Below are 19,832 nucleotides of genomic sequence, written 5' to 3'. Positions count from 1 at the left end.
GGATGATATCTGGGATCGGGATGACGTGGGATGGGATTGGAATGGGATCGGGATGGGATCAGGATGAAGCGGGATGGGATTGGGATGGGATCTGGGATCGGGATGGGATTGGAACGGGAGCGGGACGGGAGCGCGCAGCCGGGCCAGGAGCGCGGGCGCTGTCCCCGCTGCCGGCAGCGGTGACATGTGCCAGCTGTGCGCGGTGTCCCCCGCTTGTCACTGCCCAGCGCCTGCCACAGCCAATCTGCGTCCTAATCGCCATCAATTAACACGAAACACTTTCTCCCCTCGCCCCCCCCGCCCCCGGCGCGGACAGCCGGCCCGGAGCTCGGGATAAAGAGGGAGAAGAGCCCCCCCAGCCCCGACCCTCTCCCCCTTCACTTCCCACTAACTCAGCGCAACCAATTAGGCATCTGACACCCGCGCGGGCTGACAAATTGTTTCTGTCATCTGCTCTCTGTCTTTCATTAAACGGGAGGCGGAGGGGGGCTCGCGAGGGGAGGGGGCGGGAGATGTGATCTCCCATGCTTAGCGAGGCCAGATACATTAATTACAAAACGGCCATTTGCGGCATGAAAATGCATTAATTAAATTTATGCAATCATTATCTTTAAATAGTCATATCTTGGAAATGATCAGCCCTTCCTGAGTCTTCCCTCTCCTCCGCTAAGTATCTCTAATCCCTTTTCCAGCGGTTATCTCGGGATCAGCGGAGCCTTGTGTGCTTTTAAACTTCTGCGGCAGGAGATGCCTCCAAAACCCGGCTCGAGGGAGCGGCCCCGCGCTGCTGCCCTGGCACCGCGGCCAGGACGGGCACAGGGCGAGGCTTTGCCGCTTTTTGCAGGTTTTGGAGCGAGATGTTCTCATAAAAACCTCCTGGCTCGGCCGGGAGGTGCGGGGTTAGGGAATGAAGCGCTGGCGTTTGTGCGGGAGGGCGGGGGATGCGCTGCGGGTCGCGCGGGGGATGCGGGGCTGTTTTCCTTGGAAAAGCTTGGATCTCAGTCAGGCAGCGCCCTGGCACCGGCGCGGCTCTGCCAGCAGCCAGCCGCCTTCCGTCAGGGCGTCTGGTTCTCAAAAACATCTCCTGGTTCGAGGCCATCGATGGCGTCTGTGAGGGGAAAAAAAAAAAAAAAAAAAAAAAAAAAAAAAAAAAAAAAAAAAAAAAAAAAAAAAAAAAAAAAAAAAAAAAAAAAAAGGAGTTTTGTTGCTCTGATGATCCAGATCGCTTCGTGGTGGCTTTGCTTTGTCATTCTAAAAGATATTTTAATTCGGAGGTGGCCAAAAACTCAAATTGTGCCCGCAAAGGAGCGGGAAGGGCGGCGAATGAGGCGTTAACCCAGGAGCTCCTGCTTTCCCCCTCGTTGTTCCGAGGCTTCCCCCTTTGGATGAGCACACGAATAAATAAATAAATAAATAATCCCCGGAATCCAGCGGGGCTCGCGCGGCCGCCCGGGTACGGCAGAGCCGAGATCAGGCAGGGATTGATCTCATCCCCTCGACCTCGGCAGGAAAGCTCCGCCCGAGCGGCTTTTGGGGAGCCGGAGGAGCCGGGAGGGAGGGGACCGAGACCCCGCTCCCGGGCCTCCCGCAGCGCTGCGGGGGAAGGTTTTGCTCTGCTCTTTGTGTGCCTGCGCCGCTTTTAATCAATCCTGTCGGGTTTTATTCCCAAAACCGGCAATTCCTGGTGGGGCAGTGCCCGGTCAGACGGGGGCGTTCGGACCCCGCAGTTTGGGATTAGGGCCGGGTGGAATTTGGGGTGCGGGCAGCGAATGCTGCCGGGTTTCTCCCGTCTGGGGGGCAGGAATGAGCTCTGGGATTTCAGGAATCGCCTCGGGCGGTGCCAGTCCTGCCCAGGATCCCCTCGGGCTCTCTCCGGGAAGCTCGGGATGGAATCGGGGCAAACAGGGCACACAAAGAGCTCCTTTTCCCGGAGCATCCCCGGCAATGGCCCTTCCTGGAGAGAAGGGAAAAGCCTGGCCGGGGGCAGGAGAAGTGTTTGAGCCGCACCATCGTGCTCCCTTAGCCCGGGTTTCAGCGCGGACCGCGCTCCCTGCCCCGCTGCATCCACCGGGCTCTGCTCCGCGGCAGATGCGGCTCCTTCACCCCCGGCTCCCGCTTTCCTGGCGGGTGTGGAGGCTCGGGTTCGGTGCGAGCCAGCAGCTCCCGAAACCCCAGCAGCAGAGAGGGCTGGCAGGGAGAGCACGGGCAGGGCTGGGAGCGGCGTTTCCTTGGACTCGGGAGCTGGGATTTTCCTTTGGGTGAAGGAAAAAGAGGCCCTGACTTTAAAAATCTCCCCCCATGGCAACCCCAGAAAATCCACCCGAGAGCCGAGGCCCTGCCGGGATCTCCCGGGATCCTGCTCAGGCTTTGGGGCGGGCTGGGAAGAGAAACCCTCCCCTAAAAATCCTCCGGGAATGGGGAAAGGGAGCGAGCAGGGAGCTCGGCGCCGCCGATTTCCCTTCCCTGGGCAGCGGGGGCTGCTCCGGGCTCGGCCAGCGCTGCACTTGCTGCTCTCACGGCTCGGTTTCCCCGCCGTGACCTCTCCCGGCCGGCCGGGTGTCTCTTACACCGCGCTAAGCCGGGCTTAACTGATTACAGCCCTCGATAGCTCAGAGAGAGCGGGGGAGGCAGAGAGGAGCCCGGGGCGGGGCTGGGGCTGTTGATGCCTTTTGGGGCTACCTGAAAACAGAGCCAGACAAAATTAAGGGGATAAAAAGCGCTTGTATTTACTGAAGGGCCCTCGGGTACATTTTGGGCAGACGAAACCCCCCAGGGGCTGCACCCAAAAATGGACCGTGGGTCACGGGTTTGTGAGTTTTGTGAGGTCACGGGTCACACTTTTGTACGTTTGGTCCATTTGAATATTGGGGATTAATCCTCCAATTCCAGCTTCAGCTAATGAAGTCATTTACCCCAAGTTTGCTCCCCCAGCTCCCTTTTGTTTGGGGCCCGAGGCAGTGAGGTGTCCTTGATTGCCAGGCCTGGAGAGGAATTGCTGTGTCTGCCCAAAACGGGAGAACAGCAGCTGCCACTGCGTGTGGAGCTCAGAGTTCTGCACTAAAGAACTGCAGGGTCACAAATACATGGGAAATGTAAAAGCTCAAATACTGAGGCATCACTGTCAGCGTGCAGGGCCGGGCTACCAATGAGCCCACGGGGCTATCAGTGAGCCCACGGGGCTGTGATTCAGCTCACGGGGCTATCAATGAGCTCACGGGGCTATCAATGAGCCCAGGGGCTATCAGTGAGCCCAGGGGCTATCAGTGAGCCCAGGGGCTATCAATCGGTGCCCGGAGCTATCAGCGCACGGAGCAGCCTTGCCCAGGGCCGGGCGCTGGGGTCCCCGGGGATTCTTTCAGGGGCTATCAGTGAGCCCAGGGGCTATCAATGAGCCCACGGGGCTATCAATCGGTGCCCGGGGCTATCAGCGCACGGAGCAGCCTCGCCCAGGGCCGGGCGCTGGGGTCCGCGGGGATTCTTGGTGCTGCAGCTCCTTTGGCACTGGCAGAGGCTCCCCCGCGCTCTCCGGGCACGGGGGGCCTGGAGCGGGCCCAGAGCATCCCAGGAATTCTCTTTTGGAAGCTCCATCAGCAGAGCCCGGGGGCTGCACTGCCGGGATTGGGATTGGGAATGGAGCGAGGGAGAAGAGGGACAAGGGAGGAGGAGAAGAGGAGAGAGACCTTGTCGTGGATTCGGGTCTGGCTTTGTCAGAGGAATAAGAGAAGTTCCTAAAGCAGCTGGAATTTGCTGAGACCCCTGGTGTCGCTCTCGCAGCACAGCCACAGGTTTTGGGCTGTTTTATGGGGAACCTTGGGGTGTGTTTGTTCCTTTCCTGGTGTTTTGTATCTCTCACCAAGCCCCCAGAGCTTCTCCTTCCCCACCTGCCCCCAATGGGTCTGAACTGACCCAAAAATGGACCCAAAAATGCAGAACAAAAGCCACAAGCCCAACCCATTCCCAACCCCAAATCTACCCCGAGTCCTTCCATTGGTCTGGAAGCATTTGGGCATTCCAGTTTTCCATGGTTGTGCATTCCCTCCTTTCTCTCCCAGGTGACTTTGTCCCAAAACTCCACGAACAAAGATTGATATTCCTGCCCCAGATACTCGGGGGGAAGTGTCCCAGGGATGCTTCCCATCCCACCAGGGGGATTTTCCCACCCAGACTCTCCCTTCCGAAATATTCACGGAGAAATGGAAGGTTAAACACGCGGGGGTGGAAGCAGCACCAGGATGGAGTTTGCTCGTGGCAGCTCAAAAATCAGGAGGCTGGGGCAGCTCCGTCTGCTGAGCAGCACACGGGCAGCCTGGGCTCCACCCTGGGTTTTCTCTATCAAATGTCTCAGGATCCCAATGAAATCTGGGAAATCTGGTGTGCCACGAGGCAAGGCACGGCGTTGGTGGGTGTAAAGCACAAACTGCCCCTTGCCCGAGGGGAGCTGCGCCTGGAAATGGGAGCGCTGTGGGAGCTGGGTGTGGAGGGGCTCCTTCTCCTCTTGGCCAGAGCCTCTCCCGGCTCCAGGAGGGAGGAGCAGCTCTCTCCCGGTGCTTCCCGGTGGGTCAAATCAGTGCCTGTAACCTGGGCCCCGCTGGCCTGCCCAGCCCCCACGGCACAAAACACCCTGGTGTTTCCTCCCCGGCGACCCAGCCCGGCACAGCCTTTGCCTCCTGCTTTTCCCTGGGGACAGCAGAGTCTGGTGGCCCAAGGCAGGGTTTGGTCCCAGGCCAGGGACAATGGCTGGTGTTTCTGAGTGGAGTTGGTGTCCCTCAGCAGTTTGGTGTCCCATGTCAGGGACCGTGGCTCATGTTTAGGAGCAGAATTTGGAGTCCCAGAGCAGAGTTTGGTGTCCCAGGGCAGAATTTGGTGTCTCAGAGCAGAGTTTTATGTCCCAAATCAGAGTTTGGAGTCCCAAGTCAGGTTCCATGGCTCATGTTTGTGAGAAAAGTTTGGTGTTCCAGAGCAGAGTTTGGTGTCCCAGAGCAGAGTTTGGTGTCCCAAGTCAGGGACTGTGGCTCATGCTTTGGACCAGAGTTTTGTGTTCCAAAGCAGAGTTTGGTGTCCTAGAGCAGTGTTGTGTCATTGTAATGGGGTCTGGACAAGTGGCATAGACTCTCAAGACATTCACAGAAGGCTAATTTCACTTTATTAAGAAAATCTTTGCTTTTTATACCGTAGTTTGCTGCAGGTGGACTGAATCGATCCTTTAATTAAAACACCATCACTATTGCCTAATTAAGAAACCACCCTTTGGTAAACAAATCCCCGTAGCACATTCCACATGTGCACAACACCAGGTGCAGCAGGTTAAGAGAAGAATTATTTATAATTCTTTTCTCTGATCTTCTCTCAATCTTTCCCAGAACGATGCCTGGGAAAGTTGCATTTCTCTCTGTGGCCAGAGAGCTGCTGCACAGAGTTTGGTGTCCCAGGCCAGGGACCATGGCTCGTGTTTTGAAGTAGAGATTGGTGTCCCAAAGCCAAGGACGATGGCTGGTGTTTTAGAGCAGAGTTTTGTGTCTCAAATCAGAGTTTGGAGTCCCAAGTCAGGTCCCATAGCTCATGTTTGTGAGCAGAGTTTGGTGTCCCACAGCAGAGTTTGGTGTCCCAAGTCAGGGACTGCGGCTCATGTCCCACAGCAGAGTTTGATGTCCCAAGGCAGATTTCAGTGTCCCACAGCAGAGTCTGGTATCCCAAAGCAGATTTTGGTGTCCCAAGGCAGATTTCAGTGCCCCAGAGCAGGGTCTGGTGTCCCAGAGCAGATTTCGGTGTCCCAGAGCACAGTTTGGTGTCCCAAGCCAGGGTCTGTGTCTCATGTCCCCAGCCCAAGCAGCTTTTAACGCAATTCCCGCTGTTCCCCTCCCACTCCCGCTTCTCCCGTGGGATCTCTCAGAGCCCTCAGCGGACGTTTGACCCCGCGGTGCTCCCGGTTCCCCCGTGGGATCCCCGCTGCTCCCTCCCGGAGCAGCCGCCCCGTCCCCTCGGGCCGAGCCCTCCCCGCTCTTTCCTCAGACCTTGTCTGTGATTTGTACATCCCTACAGAAGCAGGGTGCCCAAAACAAGATGCAGTGCTCCCGCTGGAACCTCACCATAGCCCTGAACAATCAGGTAACAACCTCCCACCCCGCTCCTCCTCCTCCTCCTCCTCGCAGCCCCGCGGCTCCGCTGTGCCGCGGCTCCATCGCATCCCGGCTCCATCCCACCCCGGCACCTCCCCGAGCCCTCTCCATCGTCGGTGTGTGGCGGCTTCCCATCCATCCAGCGGAGCAGGGCCATTGTAGGGCACAGGCGCTCATCTCCATGTCACCTGCCGTGTCCCCGAGCCCTTCCCCGCGGCGCCGCAGCGTCCCTGGGGCTTCGGAGCCTCGGGAAGGCGGCGCTGGCGGTCCGGGGTTGGTTGGTTGATGTTTGGGGGTGCTCTGGAGGGCTCTGCTGTCCCGGGGGTGTAGGGAATGCGGGATTCAGGCATGCCGTGTTCCGTTCCCAGCTCTCCACACGTTTTCCAGCAGAGGTTTGGGGTAGGAAATCGGGATTTTGCAGCAGCCCTGGAGCAGGCCCGTATCAGGAGGAGCTGTGGGGTTGTGGGGGCTCCTCCACTGCTCCCCTCAGCTCCTGGAGGGAGATGAACACTCGGGGAGCAGCCCTGGGATGCTCAACCTTGAATCACCCAAAATCCGAGTGGAGGCTTCGATCACACCCGAGAGAGCCAGGGTTGAGCTCGAGGTCAGCGAGGTGACCCCGGAGGGAATCCCTGGGCTTGGGAAACCCCTCCAGGGTCCTCATGGGCACCCCCTGCCCACCAAACCCCACCGCAGGGCTCCAGTTTGCTCCAAACCCTGCCTGGCAGTGCAGGAGCTGCAGTGGCAGGATCAGGGATTTTCCTGGTGCAGGAAGGGTGAAGCACCCTCTGGATCTGCAAAGCAAATTCAGTGGGCGCTCGGTCTGGAATGCTGGGATCCAGCTCAGCTGCGGTGATTTAGAAAATATTCGAAATTAATTGCTTGGTTTTGTGAGTGCAGTGTTAGCGATTGCTACACAAGTCATTTTAGTCCTACCTAGGGGCATATTTGCATATATTTATCCTCCTTTCAAGTGGAGATCTTTGGGGAAAGTGTATTTATCTCCTCCTAACTCTTTCTTCGGCTTTCAGCCGTCCTACAGTCACCTCTTCATTTTGTTCCCATTTAATGTATGTGTGGAATAATCGACTCTTCCTCTTCCCGCCAAGTGGAAATGAATCCACAGAGATCAAAAAGCATTAATGTGGGGAAGGGTTTTTCCTTCTGCCAGGAGCAGGGTGAGAGAGAAAGATGGGAACGATGGAGCTGGGTCCCCCAAAACTGCCTGGGAGGGCAGGGCACGACCTGGAGAGGAGCTGGAGCAGCCGGGGGTGCCAGGGACCGAGCTCCTCCCGGGAGGAGCTGGGAGAGCTTTGTTAAATCCCGGGGATCCAGCAGGTTCCCGGCAGGAAGGTTTGCCATGCCCGGGAAAGGGAAGTGGGAACAGCCCAGAAGCTGGAAGCCAGGGAGATTTCAGCCTCCCCTGCAGGGAATTTCCCGGGGCTTCTTGCCTGGTGTGGCCCCAGAAAATCCGACGGATCCCATTCATTGCCAGCCGTGTCCCAGCCAGGGAGGATTTGTCCCTGTTCCCAGAAAAGCCCCAGGAATCACAATGGCAGGAGCCCTTGATGGCTGTGTCCCTGGTGTGTTCCTGATGTGTCCTTGGATGTGTCTATGGAGGTGTCCCTGGATGTCCCTGGGTGTGTCCCCAGATGTGTCCCTGGATGGGTCCCTGCAGTGTCCAGGAGCTGACAGGGGTCACCTGGAGATCCTGGGGAGCTTCTGGGGCAGGGCAGGAGCTGTGGTCACTCCAGGGATGTTTTAGGGTAGGAACTGTGGTCACTCTGGGAATGTTGTAAGGAAGGAGCCGTGGTCACTCCAGGATGTCCTATAGCACAGGCGCTGTGGTCACTCAGGGATGTTTTAGGGTGGGAACTGTGGTCACTCCGGAGGTGTTGTAAGGAAGGAGCCGTGGTCACTCCAGGATGTCCTATAGGGAAGGCACTGTGCTCACTCCAGGGATGTTTTAGGGAAGGGGCTGTGGTCACTCCAGGGATGTTTTAGAGCAGGGGCCGTGGTCACTCTGGGGATGTTGTAAGGATGGAGCTGTGGTCACTCCAGGGATGTTGTAGGGCAGGAGCCATGGTCACTCTGGGGCTGTCCTATAGCACAGGCGCTGTGGTCACTCAAGGATGTTTTAGGGCAGGGGCTGTGGTCACTCTAGGAATGTTGTAAGGAAGGCGCTGTGGTCACTCCAGGATGTCCTATAGGGAAGGCGCTGTGGTCACTCCAGGGATGTTTTAGGGACGGAGCTGTGGTCACTCTGGGATGTTTTAGGGCAGGGGCTGTGGTCACTCTGGGAATGTTGTAAGGAAGGAGCCGTGGTCACTCCAGGATGTCCTATAGGGAAGGCGCTGTGGTCACTCCAGGGATGTTTTAGGGAAGGAGCTGTGGTCACTCTGGGGATGTTTTAGAGCAGGGGCCGTGGTCACTCTGGGGATGTTGTAAGGATGGAGCTGTGGTCACTCCAGGGATGTTGTAGGGCAGGAGCCATGGTCACTCTGGGGCTGTCCTATAGCACAGGCGCTGTGGTCACTCAAGGATGTTTTAGGGCAGGGGCTGTGGTCACTCTGTGGATGTTTTAGGGCAGGAGCCGTGGTCACTCCAGGATGTCCTATAGCACAGGCGCTGTGGTCACTCAAGGATGTTTTAGGGCAGGGGCTGTGGTCACTCTGTGGATGTTTTAGGGAAGGAGCCGTGGTCGTTCTGGGGATGTTTTAGGGAAGGCGCTGTGGTCACTCTGTGGATGTTTTAGGGAAGGAGCCGTGGTCGTTCTGGGGATGTTTTAGGGAAGGCGCTGTGGTCACTCTGTGGATGTTTTAGGGAAGGAGCCGTGGTCGTTCTGGGGATGTTTTAGGGAAGGCGCTGTGGTCACTCTGTGGATGTTGTAGGGCAGGAGCCATGGTCACTCAGGGATGTTTTAGGGCAGGAACCGTGGTCCCTGCAGGGCTGTCCCGTGGCTCTCAGCAGCCGCCAAGGAGCAGCCACCAGCTGTGCCAGGGCCAGGCCTGGCCACCAAATTCGGGTGCTGCCCTGCCCTTGTCCCTCTGTTATCTGTCCCCATCACTCGGGTCCCCTCCGGCCCCCCGAGCCCCAAAAGCGGATCCTGATTGCCCAGCTGGAAGGTCCTAATTGCGCTTCCCTCCCCAAAGCCGCCTCCCTTTATCATAAAGGGTGCACATTTCCCCCGCTCAGCTTCCGCGGCCACAGGCCCCGAGGGCCAGCTCAGAAATGGAGGGAATTAATTACATTTTTTTAACTCCCCTCCTTTTATAGCAGGGGAGAGAGCGATGAAACGTCCCGGGGGAGCGGGGGGAGCTGCCGAGGAGGGTGGGGAGGGAGGCAGCAGCAGCAGGAGGTGAGGGGGGAGCTGCTGCTTTCATCCAGGAGGGTCTTTGTGCATCAACCCCACACCTCAGGACCTCTCCCTGCTCGTCCCCGCCGCAAAGGTGACCTCGGGAATGGCAGGGGACGAGGCCCAAGGCTGCTGGCATTGGCTCAGCCCCGAGTGCGAGCCCGTGGTTCGGGCCAGGGGAAGGGAGAGGATGGGGATGGGAGGGAGGGAAGGAAAGGGACGGTCCCGCTGTCAGTCCCGCTGACGGACAGCGAGCAGATCCTCCTGCAGATAAACCCCGGCAGATGTGGAGCGGGCATTGATTTTTAGTCAGGGATGATAATGCACCAAGAAGTCATAAATTAGAAGGCAGCAAGGTCAGAGAGGGACGGGAGAAGGACTTTGCATTCTTGAGGAGGGGATGCAGAGTTCAAAAGTGGCCTGGAGAATGAGTTTCTGCAGCTGCAGGGAGCAGCCCGGGAGGGCTCTGCAGGGTTTGCCGTGCGGGGTGGAAGGAGGGAACGGGAATCTCCGCTTCCCGCTTGATATTCCAAACCCTTCGTGTCCTGGGGTGGGGAAAGGTGGATCTGCCCTCGGCTGAACCTGTGCAGAGCTCAGGGAGCTCAGCCCCAAATCCCCCTCAGCCTGTCCGGGAAGGGGATTCTCGGCCCCAGATCCCCCTCAGCCCCTCTGGGAAGAGGAATCCCAGCCCCAAATCCCCCTCAGCCTGCCCAGGAAGGGGCTTATTGGCCCCAAATCCCCTCAGCCTGTCCGGGAGGGGCAGGGGTTTCCCATGGCCAGTGTTCTTGGACAGGACTGGAGAGTTTTGGGGCTCTGCTGAGCTGTGAGGGTCCCCTCGGTCACCCCAAATCCACGGGAACATCCAGCTGGGATGAATCCCCTGCCCCAGAGGCAGCCGTTCCCCACCCCGGCTGGGCTGGGAGGGAATCCCGACATCCTGGTGGATTCCCAGAGGGAAATCCAGCCCTTCCTGTCCCCTTCGGGCCGGGCCGAGCTGTCCCTGGCAGGGCAGTGTCCCTGCAGGGATCCTGGAGGGGGAGCAGGGACCGGGAGCTCTGCAGGGCTGGGAGGGAATCCCGGTGTCCTGATGTTCCCCGTGGAATTCCAGAGGGAAATCCAGCCCTTCCTGTCCCCTTCGGGCCGGGCCGAGCTGTCCCTCGCGGGCAGTGTCCCTGCAGGGACCCGGAGCTCCGCAGGCCGGGGCTGCTGGAGCCAAGGCCGGCCTGGAGCGGCTCCAGGGGCAGAGCTGAGCCCAGGAACCGCTCCTGATTCCCACCCATGAAAGCCAATCCCTGTTTTTAGCGGGATTTGTGGAAGCACCCGCCCCTCTCCCTGAATTTGGAGTGTGAATCTGGGTTTCATTTGCCAGCCTTGCTTTACATCCCCCTTTTTCTCCTAAAAGGAAGTGTTAATGTGGCTCTCCCCGCCTTGGGGAGCCGGCTCCTTGCTCGGGGTAATCAGAAGCAGCTGGGGCGCTGCGGGGCCGTGCCCGGGAGGAGCGGGAGCGGCACAAGCCCCGCTGCTCCCCGAGCGCTTCCCCTCTGAAATCCCCCTGCACCTGCGGGCTCGGAGCGCCGGCCCTGCCCGGGCGGCTCAGGGAGGGCGAGCAGAGAGGGCAGAGCTCCCAGGAATAGCCCACAACCCCCCGGCCGCGTTTTCCGCGCGGGTTTGTTGTTTTGAACAGCCGGTTCTGCTCGTGAATTGGCTCCAGCCGTGCCCGAGGGTCCTGGGTGTCCCCCCGGACACGGACCCGGCTCCCCCAGCCCGGGGGATGCTCCAGCCCGGAGCTCTCCCTGAGCCCAGGGGACCGGGGCTGAGCCAGCCAGGGTTTGTGGGCTTTGGGGGGAGCCCACAAATAACTCTGCTGTTGGAAAAGCCCCCAGGCTGCCCTTCCGTGATTTCCCCGCTCTGCAGAGCCCGGGGGGTCCGTGTTGCACCCCCAGGGCAGCTCAGCACCCCAGTCCTGGATTAACCCACTCTCCTGAGCGTTAAATGCACTTTCCTCTCTTCATCCCCGCTCCTTGGGCTGGGGACCCCACGGGGACATTTTCAGGGCTGAGCATTCCCATGGAAGCACCTCGGGGCTCAATCCCTGCCCAGAGGCTCTGGAGAGCCCATCCAGGCTCTGCTCAGCTCGGTGTGGGGGCGGCTGAGCCGGGTTTAACTGCTGGGGAGCAGCGGAGAAGTCTGAGCTCGGTGCAGGGTGGAAACCTGGAGGAGGAAGGGTCAGTGAGCCCGGGATGGGGGCAACGAGCCCAGGATGGGGGGCAACGAGCCCGGGATGGGGGGATGGAGCCCGGGATGGGGGGAATGAGTACAGGATGAGGGACAACGAGCCCAGGATGGGGGGGAACGAGCCATGCGTGGGGAGGAAGGAGCAGAGATGGGGGGAAAGATCCCGGGATGGGGGGAACGAGTCATGAATGTGGGGGAAGGAGCCAAGGCTAGTGGGAAAGGAGCCAGGGATGGAGGGAAAGGGCCAAGGATGGGGGGAACGAACCAAGGATGGAGGGCAATGAGCCAGGGATGGGAAGAACGAGCCCTTCCCTCTCTCAAACCTCACTCCCAGCCCCACACCCAGCCCAGCCCTGCGCTCGGGGTTAGATGGATTTTCCAGGATTTTACCCAACCCCCTCCACCCCCCGCTGCCGAGTTCCCCTCCCGGACAAATTCTCCTCCCGGAGCGGGGCCGGGAGGGGATTTTCCATGCAGGCAAAGCGTCTTTGCAGCTCTCCCGGGCCCTTCCGGGGGGAGGAGGAGATGCTTTAGAAAGCAGAGGCCAGCTCGTGGCTGGGCATTCACCCCGGAGCCCGCTGGGGCAGGGAGGAGGGGCCGGGAAGGTGTCGGGGTGAGCAGGAAGGGGAGCCTCGGCCCCACGAACCCCCCCGGTGTCCTTCCCGAGAATGCAGCCCCGGCACAAAAGCTCACCAGGCCGCTGCTGGCGGATAAAGGGCTCATTTTACCACTTGCCAGGCTCCAAATATTTCCAATTTGCCACTTTAATTGATGTCAATAAGGTTATGCTAAATTCGGAGATTTGGAGCCGCTCGGCATCTGAGCGCCGGCCGGGCCCCCCGAGGTGACCGTCCCCTGTCCCCGCTCCCCCCGCCCCAGCCCGCGAGCCCAGACACGACCGAGAGGCTTCGGGAGCCCCGGCCCTTCCCCTGCGAGCCCTTTCCACCCTTAACTCGGAATTACCCCGCGGAAATTCTGCTGATCCCTGGCGGGACCGGGGTCCCCTCACCCCCAGCTCAGCCCCGGGAACAAATCTGGCATTTCTGCTGGGGAAAAAAAAAAAAAGGTGAAAAAAAACACCAACAAAAACCCAATTAGTTCATCTGGTTCAGGTCTCAAAGCAGGAAGATTTTTTGTGTGCAAATTCAATTAGATTTTCCACCGGAGCACTGAAAGGAGCCGGACCAGGACCTGTTACCCTTTAACTTTTGGGGGCAAAGAGACCTGGGACGTTCCAGCCCCCGAAGCTGCATCAAAGGCAGCGAGGGTTTGATCTGCTTTGCTTGGGGACCTCGGCAAACCTGACTTCCCAAGGACGGCAAGATTTTTTCCTCACCGTCCCTTTGGGAAAATCGGGATTTTCCTCCTGGATTTCCGTGGCCCCTCTGCTCATCCCTGGCAGGGCAGCAAAAAATATCCCCAAATCGTGAGTGGGCTGAGTGGAATTGCTGCATCCTCCCTGTTCAGGGCTGCGAGGGGAGCCCCGGCGGGGTTTGGGGGAGCAGAGCTCGGCTCTCCCTCCCTGCCAGCCCCGTGTGGGCGCTGTCCATCCCAAAACGCCCTTTTGGGGCCGTTTCGGGGCCGTTTTGCCCCCGCCCGGCCCCTGACGGTGCCTCGGTGTCTCTGCAGGTGATGAGCATCCTGAGCAACCCCAGCGGGGTCCCGCCGCAGCCCCAGGCCGATTTCTCCATCTCTCCCCTCCACGGCGGCCTGGACAGCACCAACTCCATCTCGGCCAGCTGCAGCCAGCGCAGCGACTCCATCAAGTCCGTGGAGAGCCTCCCGACCTCGCAGTCCTACTGTCCCCCCACCTACAGCACCACCAGCTACAGCGTGGACCCCGTGGCCGGCTACCAGTACGGCCAGTACGGGCAGAGTAAGTGCCGGCAGGAATTCCCCCTTCCCGGGAGCGGCAGGAGCCGGGGGGGAGTGGGGGTTGCGTTTATGCACCCAAATTCTGCCCGTTGGGGGGGAGACCCGGGAGGTTTGTCCTGCTGGAAGTGAAATCGGCTCGTGGGTTGCTCCTCCCTTCGCAGGCGAATCAAAAGCGCCTAAAAATGGGATGTTTTAGGTGAAATTTGCTGTCAGGAAAAGGCAGCTCCAGCCCCTTCTCCTTGCTCAGAACCACCAGGGCTGGCTCACCCTGCTCAGCCGGGGAAAGCTGGGCTTTGTAAAGCTGAGCTCAGCGTGTCCCTGCCTGCCCTGCCCTCCCCAGGCCGCGGCTGGGAGCTTTTCCTGCAGAGCGCCTCTGTCACCAGGGCTGGAACCCCGAGCCTGCCCTGGCAGGGACAGCGTGGCCCAGGTGTTGTCCCTGCGGGGTGACAGGGACAGCCTGGCTGGAGGTGACAGGAACAGCCTGGTCAGGGGGCTGTGTCCCTTTCGGGTGACAGGGACAGCCCAGCAGGAGGTGACAGGGACACGCCACTCATGGAGTGCTGTTCTGGCTGGACGACAGGGACAGCCTGGCCAGTGGGAGCTGTCCCAGCTGGGTGCCAGGAACAGCCTGATCAGGGGTGACAGGGACAGCCTGGCAGAGAGTGACAGGAACAGCCTGGTCAGGGGGTGCTGTCCCGGCCAGGTGACAGGGACAGCCCGGCTGGAGGTAACAGGGACAATCTGGCAGGAGGTGACAAGGACAGCCCAGCCAGGTGACAGGCACAGCCCGGCCGGTGGCAGGCACAGGGACAGTCCGGCAGGAGGTGACAGCCCGGGCTGCTCTCACCTGCCGCGTGTCCCCGGCCGCGGGGCGCTCGCAGCGCCGCTGACCCGCGAGGGTTAAAGGTGCATCCTCTTCCTCGGGCGCGCTGCCGCTGCCCGCAGCGTGTCCTCGGTGACCTCTCCTCCCGCGGCCGCGGCTCCGGGCCCGCTCTGTCACAGCCCTTTAATGTCCTTAACGCGCGGCCTCAATGAGAACCGGCTGTGGCGGCAGACGGGATCAATAGCGGCCCCCCCGCCCCTCCTCTTTTTGTTTGTCGGGAGTTTGATCTGTGACCCCTCGACCTTCCCCTCGCTTCTGGATGCGGGGCTGGACACACGTGCTATTGATAAAAATCTTAAACAAATTCCGATACCATGTATTTCCAATAAAGATTCCCTTGGGCGAGGCGTTAGTCACACCCATGTGTGTAAAAAATAAAATAAGGGGGCGAGCTGCGTTCGGCAGAGAGGGGGAAGGAGAAAGGAGGGTTTGTCTGGCTCTGCTGCAGGAATTTTTGCTCGAGCTGCTCGCGCGGTTTGTGTCGTTTCCAGGGCCCCCCGTGCCCGTTCGTGTCACCCCGTTGGTGACGAGCTCCCCGCAGTTTGCCTCGGTAATTAGCGCTGCCGAGAGCGGCCCCTCACGCGCAGTTGACCTTGGAACAGCGACATTTTTTCCTGCCTTTCCCCGTGCCTGTTGTGCTTTGCAGATAATTCCGATTCCTCCTCCTTTTGGGTTCTTCTCTTCCCTTCAAGTTCTGTTTTAACGCCCGTCGGCGTGAGGTGACCCCACGGGGTCATTTATTCAGATCAGCGCTCCTTCCTTCTCTGATGCGGCACAAAAGCATCAAAAACTATTTTTAGGTGCATCGAAACTATTTTTAGGTGCTACAATTTATTGATTGTATAACACAAAGTATCATTTGGATTATATATAATGCCATGGTGTATATAATATTAGGTCATTAATGGGATATATAATATAATTTAATCAATAGAAATTATAGGAATGGGGGTTATGGGGTTGGGGCAGGCTCTGTGTGGCAGGAGACAAACCCAGGATTTGGGAATCAGAGAATCCCTCTCCTCCCACTTCTCCTTATTCCCAGTTTTACACAAACAAACCCAGCCTACTTTTTCTCTCACTTAAACAAACAAACAAACAAACAAACACCTTCCGTGAATTTCTGGGTTTATTTTGGCTTCTGCCCCGCTAAACCAACAAACCCCATCCCTGATTTCTGGTCTGGGATCCCCTGGTGCCTCTGGGCTCTTCCCAGCGGCCCAGCAAGGGATGTTTGGGGTTTTGGGAGGATGGGATTGCCACTGAATTCCCAGCCTGGCAGGAGGCTGGAGCCGGGGAAGGTCGGGCTCTGCTCGCGGGGAACGAGGGATGGACAAAAGGAAACGGCCTCAAACGGCACCGAGGAGGTTCAGGTTGGATTTTGGGGGGAATTGCCGCATGGAAAGGGGCTCAGGCACGGCATGGGCTGCCCAGTGAGATGCCATCCCTGGGATTGTCCCCAAAGATGGATTCAGTGTTCGGAGACAGCGTTTGGGGATGGGCAGTGCTGGGCTCGATGATCTCAGGGGGTTTTTCCAAGCTCCCTGACGATTGCAGGATTTTGTGGGCTCCACCTGCTCGCCCCTCTCCTTCCCCCGGGGCCACCCAGCGCGGTGACACCAGGGACAGAGCCACCACCACCCCCCCGGTGTGTGCAGCCAAACCCCTGGAACACCAGGGAAAGTTCTGGAGGCGGGCTGGGGGCGATCCCTGCGGAAGGCGGGGGGATCACGGCCAGCACTGCCGAGCCGCTGCCGCTCCCGCTGGGCCATCCCGGGGTGCCCCCGCTCCCGGGGCCGCTCCGTCCCGCTCCGCGCTCCCGGAGCCCGGGGCCGCCGTAATGATGCCGGTGATGGAACGCGGGAGCGTGAAGGGAATTCTAATGGATCTGCCAAGTCTAATCAGGATTGGTGCGTGGAAGGGGCTCCTCTGGGGCCCGCCGCTGACAGGACGTTGATGGCTGAGATTTGTTTACTCATTGGCAGCGATCGGGCAGCTCCTGCCAGCTCCTGATTAATCTAATTGGGGCCATTAGAGGCGCGGGGGGGGCTTTGACTGAAGCCCGGCTAATGAGCAGTGTCACCGGCCTGTCCCAGCCCTGTCCCTCACCCCGGGCCGGCCGCAGGACCTGCTGTCCCCTCGGGGCTGGGGCTGCTCTCCCTTCCCAGAGGGAAGCGAGGGGAGAGGTTTCCGTGGGATGGAGGCAGGCAGGGCTCACGGCCGTGAGTCGGCAGTGGCGAGGCAGGTGCGAGCCCAGCCCTGGGCAGCCTGCACCGAAATCTTTGAAATCACATCTAGCAGCATCACCCAGAGTGGCAGCCTGCAAGGTTTATCCCAAACCTCCAGGCAGCTCCCTCAGAACCCTCTTTCTCCATGGCAGAATTCCTGATTTTTTCAGGTGTTCGTGGAGAAAGTCGAGGGCCTCCCCTCGGCTCTGCTGAGCCCCACAGCAGCTCCTGGCAGTTCCAGCCTGGCTCTGAGCCCTTCCCAGAGGAGCAGGAGGTCCCTGGTGTGTGTGACAGCCCTGGGCTGTTCCTGCTGCCCTGCAGGACCTGTCCTGCTCCTGGCAGCCCCATCCTGGCTCTGAGTTTCCCAGGAGAGCAGGAGGTCCCTGGTGTGTGTGACAGTCCCATCCTGGCTCTGAGCCCTTCCCAGAGGAGCAGGAGGTCCCTGGTGCTGCCCTGCAGGGCTGAAAGCCTGGTGGCTGAGTGTCCCCTGTCCTCACTGTCCCTTTCCCCCGCAGCTGCCGTGGATTACCTGGCCAAGAACGTCAGCCTGTCCACGCAGCGCCGCATGAAGCTGGGCGAGCACTCGGCCGTGCTGGGGCTGCTGCCGGTGGAGACGGGCCAGGCCTACTGAGAGCCCCTCGCCAGGGACCCCTGGAGACCCCCGCCGGCCCCCAGGGATCCTCCCTGCCCCGTTCCACCCCCGCTGCCGAGGCGATGGGAGACGGGGGAGCTCTCCCAGGATCCGGCTCCTCCAGAGCATTCCAGAGGCACGTCCGGCCTCTGGGGCCCGACTCCTCCTGTGGCCAGAGACACCGGGCTGGGTGCATTTATCAACCCCGCTCCAGCCCCCCCTCCAAAGCCCTGGCCACGGCATTCCCCACACTCCAGGACTTTCCATTCCTAGGTAGCTGGCATAGTCAAAGCCAAATGAGAGCTTTGATTTTTTTTTTTCTTTGTAAAGGGAGAAAAAGAGAAATGTTTCATTTTGTTTCCTTTTCTTTCCGTTGCTGTAAATTTGGTGAATGTTGTATAGGAAGGAATAACCCAGCTGAGCATTAAGGGTGATGTAAATCGGGACCACGGAAGACCTATGGACCAAAAATAAGGACTTGTTTAAAAAACAAACAAACAAACAAACTGCAAAGGCAAATGAAAGCAGAAAAACATTTATTCAAGGGACAGCAAATTTCCCCAGCCCAGCCCACCCTCCCTTCTCACCGGTGGCTTCCCAAAGCAGGGCCGGAGGGGCCAGATCGCTGCTAAGCAGGGCTGGGGTGGAATTCCAGCCAGCCTGGGACCTTTGGAAACGTGAACGGCTGCAGGAGGAGCGGAGAGGAAGGGCCCGGGTGACACTCACTGCTCCTCCGAGGGACAATCCAGACACGAGTGTCACCGCCAGGCCACGGCAGCAGAGCGGCGGCAGCGGGGACAGCGCTGGCCTGGCGTGAGGAGGGGCTGTGGACACACCTCACCGGTGGCTTCCACTGCTGGCCCTGCTGGCCCTGCTGGCCCTGAGCTGGCCGCAGGAGCAAAGACAAGAGGGCAGGGCCAGGAACTCACTGAGCAGAGCCGGGTTCTGCCATGGGAGTCCCCTGGAAGGGAACGGAGCTGAGCCTGGAGGAGCTGCCCTGGCCAGGACGTGGAGCCAGGACAGAGGAACTGAGGGGCTTCTGCAGCAGCCAGGACAGGAAGGGGCTCCAGCTGCCCCTCTGCACACTGCAGGGATGGGATTCATCTTCCTGAGGCATTCCCTGTTCTCACTGCCAGGAGAAAGCATCCATCCATCCCCCATCCATCCATCCCCATCCCAGCCCAGTCCCACAGTCCCTTTCTCTGCTGCTGGAGCCTCTCTCTCATTCCCCCCTAAGCCAGATCCTGTTCTCTGAGTTTCTCCCCCCACTTTTCTCCTCCTGCCTTTGTGTCACCTCCTGTCCTGCTTGGACAAGCCCAGCCAGCACCCCCAGGTCACCGCTGAGCGTCACCTCCCGGGGTGACACATTTCCCTTTTGGTTGATCCTTGGTGATCCCTGAGCATTCCCAGTGGGGCAGAGGTCACCCCTCACCTCCCTGTGCGGGGTCAGGAGGTTTGGCCTGGTTTGGTCAGGACAGCTGGCCCGGGATGGGGCAGGAGCTGAGGTGTGAGAGGCGTGGTGGCCACGGGCAGAGTTCAGTGTCCCCCACAGGCAGAGTTTGGTGTCCCCACAGGCAGAGTTCAGTGTCCCCCCTGAGCAGAGTTCAGTGTCCCCCATGGGCAGAGTTTGGTGTCCCCACAGGCAGAGTTCAGTGTCCCCCCTGAGCAGAGTTCAGTGTCCCCCATGGGCAGAGTTTGGTGTCCCCACAGGCAGAGTTCAGTGTCCCCCCTGAGCAGAGTTCAGTGTCCCCCCTGAGCAGAGTTTGGTGTCCCCTGCGGGTTGTCGGGGTTTGTGGTGCCCTGAACCCCTCCAGATCTCTGCTTTCACAGCAATTCTCTGCCTCTGTGCACTGCGGGACCCCGTGGCTGCTCCAGGCTGCTGAAGGAGACTTCCCTGGTTCTCCCCTCTCCCGCCCTTCCCGAACCAGCTGGAATGTTCTGGCAGCTGGAACATCTCCCTGGGCTCTTCCCCTGCCTGGCCCCTCCCCGTTCATCACGAGCCACCAGGCCACTGTCCCTGCAGCCATCGGGACCAGTCACCTGTCCTGGATTCCCAGTGTCCCTGCAGAGCCACACGTGCTCCTGTCAGCTTTGCTTCCCGCCTCCGGCAGAGCTGGCTCCACATTCCCAGAGGGATTCCCTGCACCTCTCTCATGCGGGAGCTGAACCCAGCAGCTCTGTGCTCCAGAAATCCTCGTGTCACACACGGAGCCCAAACATTCCCTGGATCACAGAGTCTGGGAGCAATTCCATTCCCACCTCCTCTCCTGGGGCACCTGCGGCCAGCGAGGCCGAAGGGACACAGAGGGGACACAATTCCCAGAGGGGACAGCGGAGTCCCAGCGCCCTGGACTGCTCGGGTGACCCTGGGGCCTCTCCCTGCTCTGCTCCAGAGATCTCAGGGAGCAGCGGAGCCTCTGCTGGTTCGTGCTTGTGCTTCAGAGCGTTGGAAGAGCAGAAAACCCGGCAGAATTCCAGTCCTGGCTGAAAGGTCATTCCCAGCAGGAGC

The 19,832-nt window shown here is 59.7% G+C and overlaps 1 protein-coding gene across 3 annotated transcripts in view; it reads left to right on the top strand.

Moving 5' to 3' along the window:
* The window catches only part of PAX7 (paired box 7), a 117,720-nt gene extending 100,163 nt beyond the window's left edge, over positions 1-17,557 (top strand). For all 3 annotated transcript variants that reach the window (XM_039703132.1, XM_039703130.1, XM_039703131.1), the window contains exons 9-10: positions 13,336-13,582; positions 17,208-17,557. In XM_039703132.1, the coding sequence (XP_039559066.1) occupies positions 13,336-13,582; positions 17,208-17,323 (363 nt within the window). In that variant the 3' untranslated portion in view covers positions 17,324-17,557. The remainder of the gene's footprint in view (positions 1-13,335; positions 13,583-17,207) is intronic.
* Positions 17,558-19,832: the final 2,275 nt, after the last annotated feature.

This window comes from Passer montanus, unplaced genomic scaffold (assembly GCF_014805655.1).
Source record: "Passer montanus isolate IOZ18808 unplaced genomic scaffold, ASM1480565v1 scaffold160, whole genome shotgun sequence".
Classification (NCBI taxonomy): Eukaryota; Metazoa; Chordata; class Aves; order Passeriformes; family Passeridae; genus Passer; species Passer montanus.
This window is presented reverse-complemented; position numbering and strand designations above follow the sequence as displayed.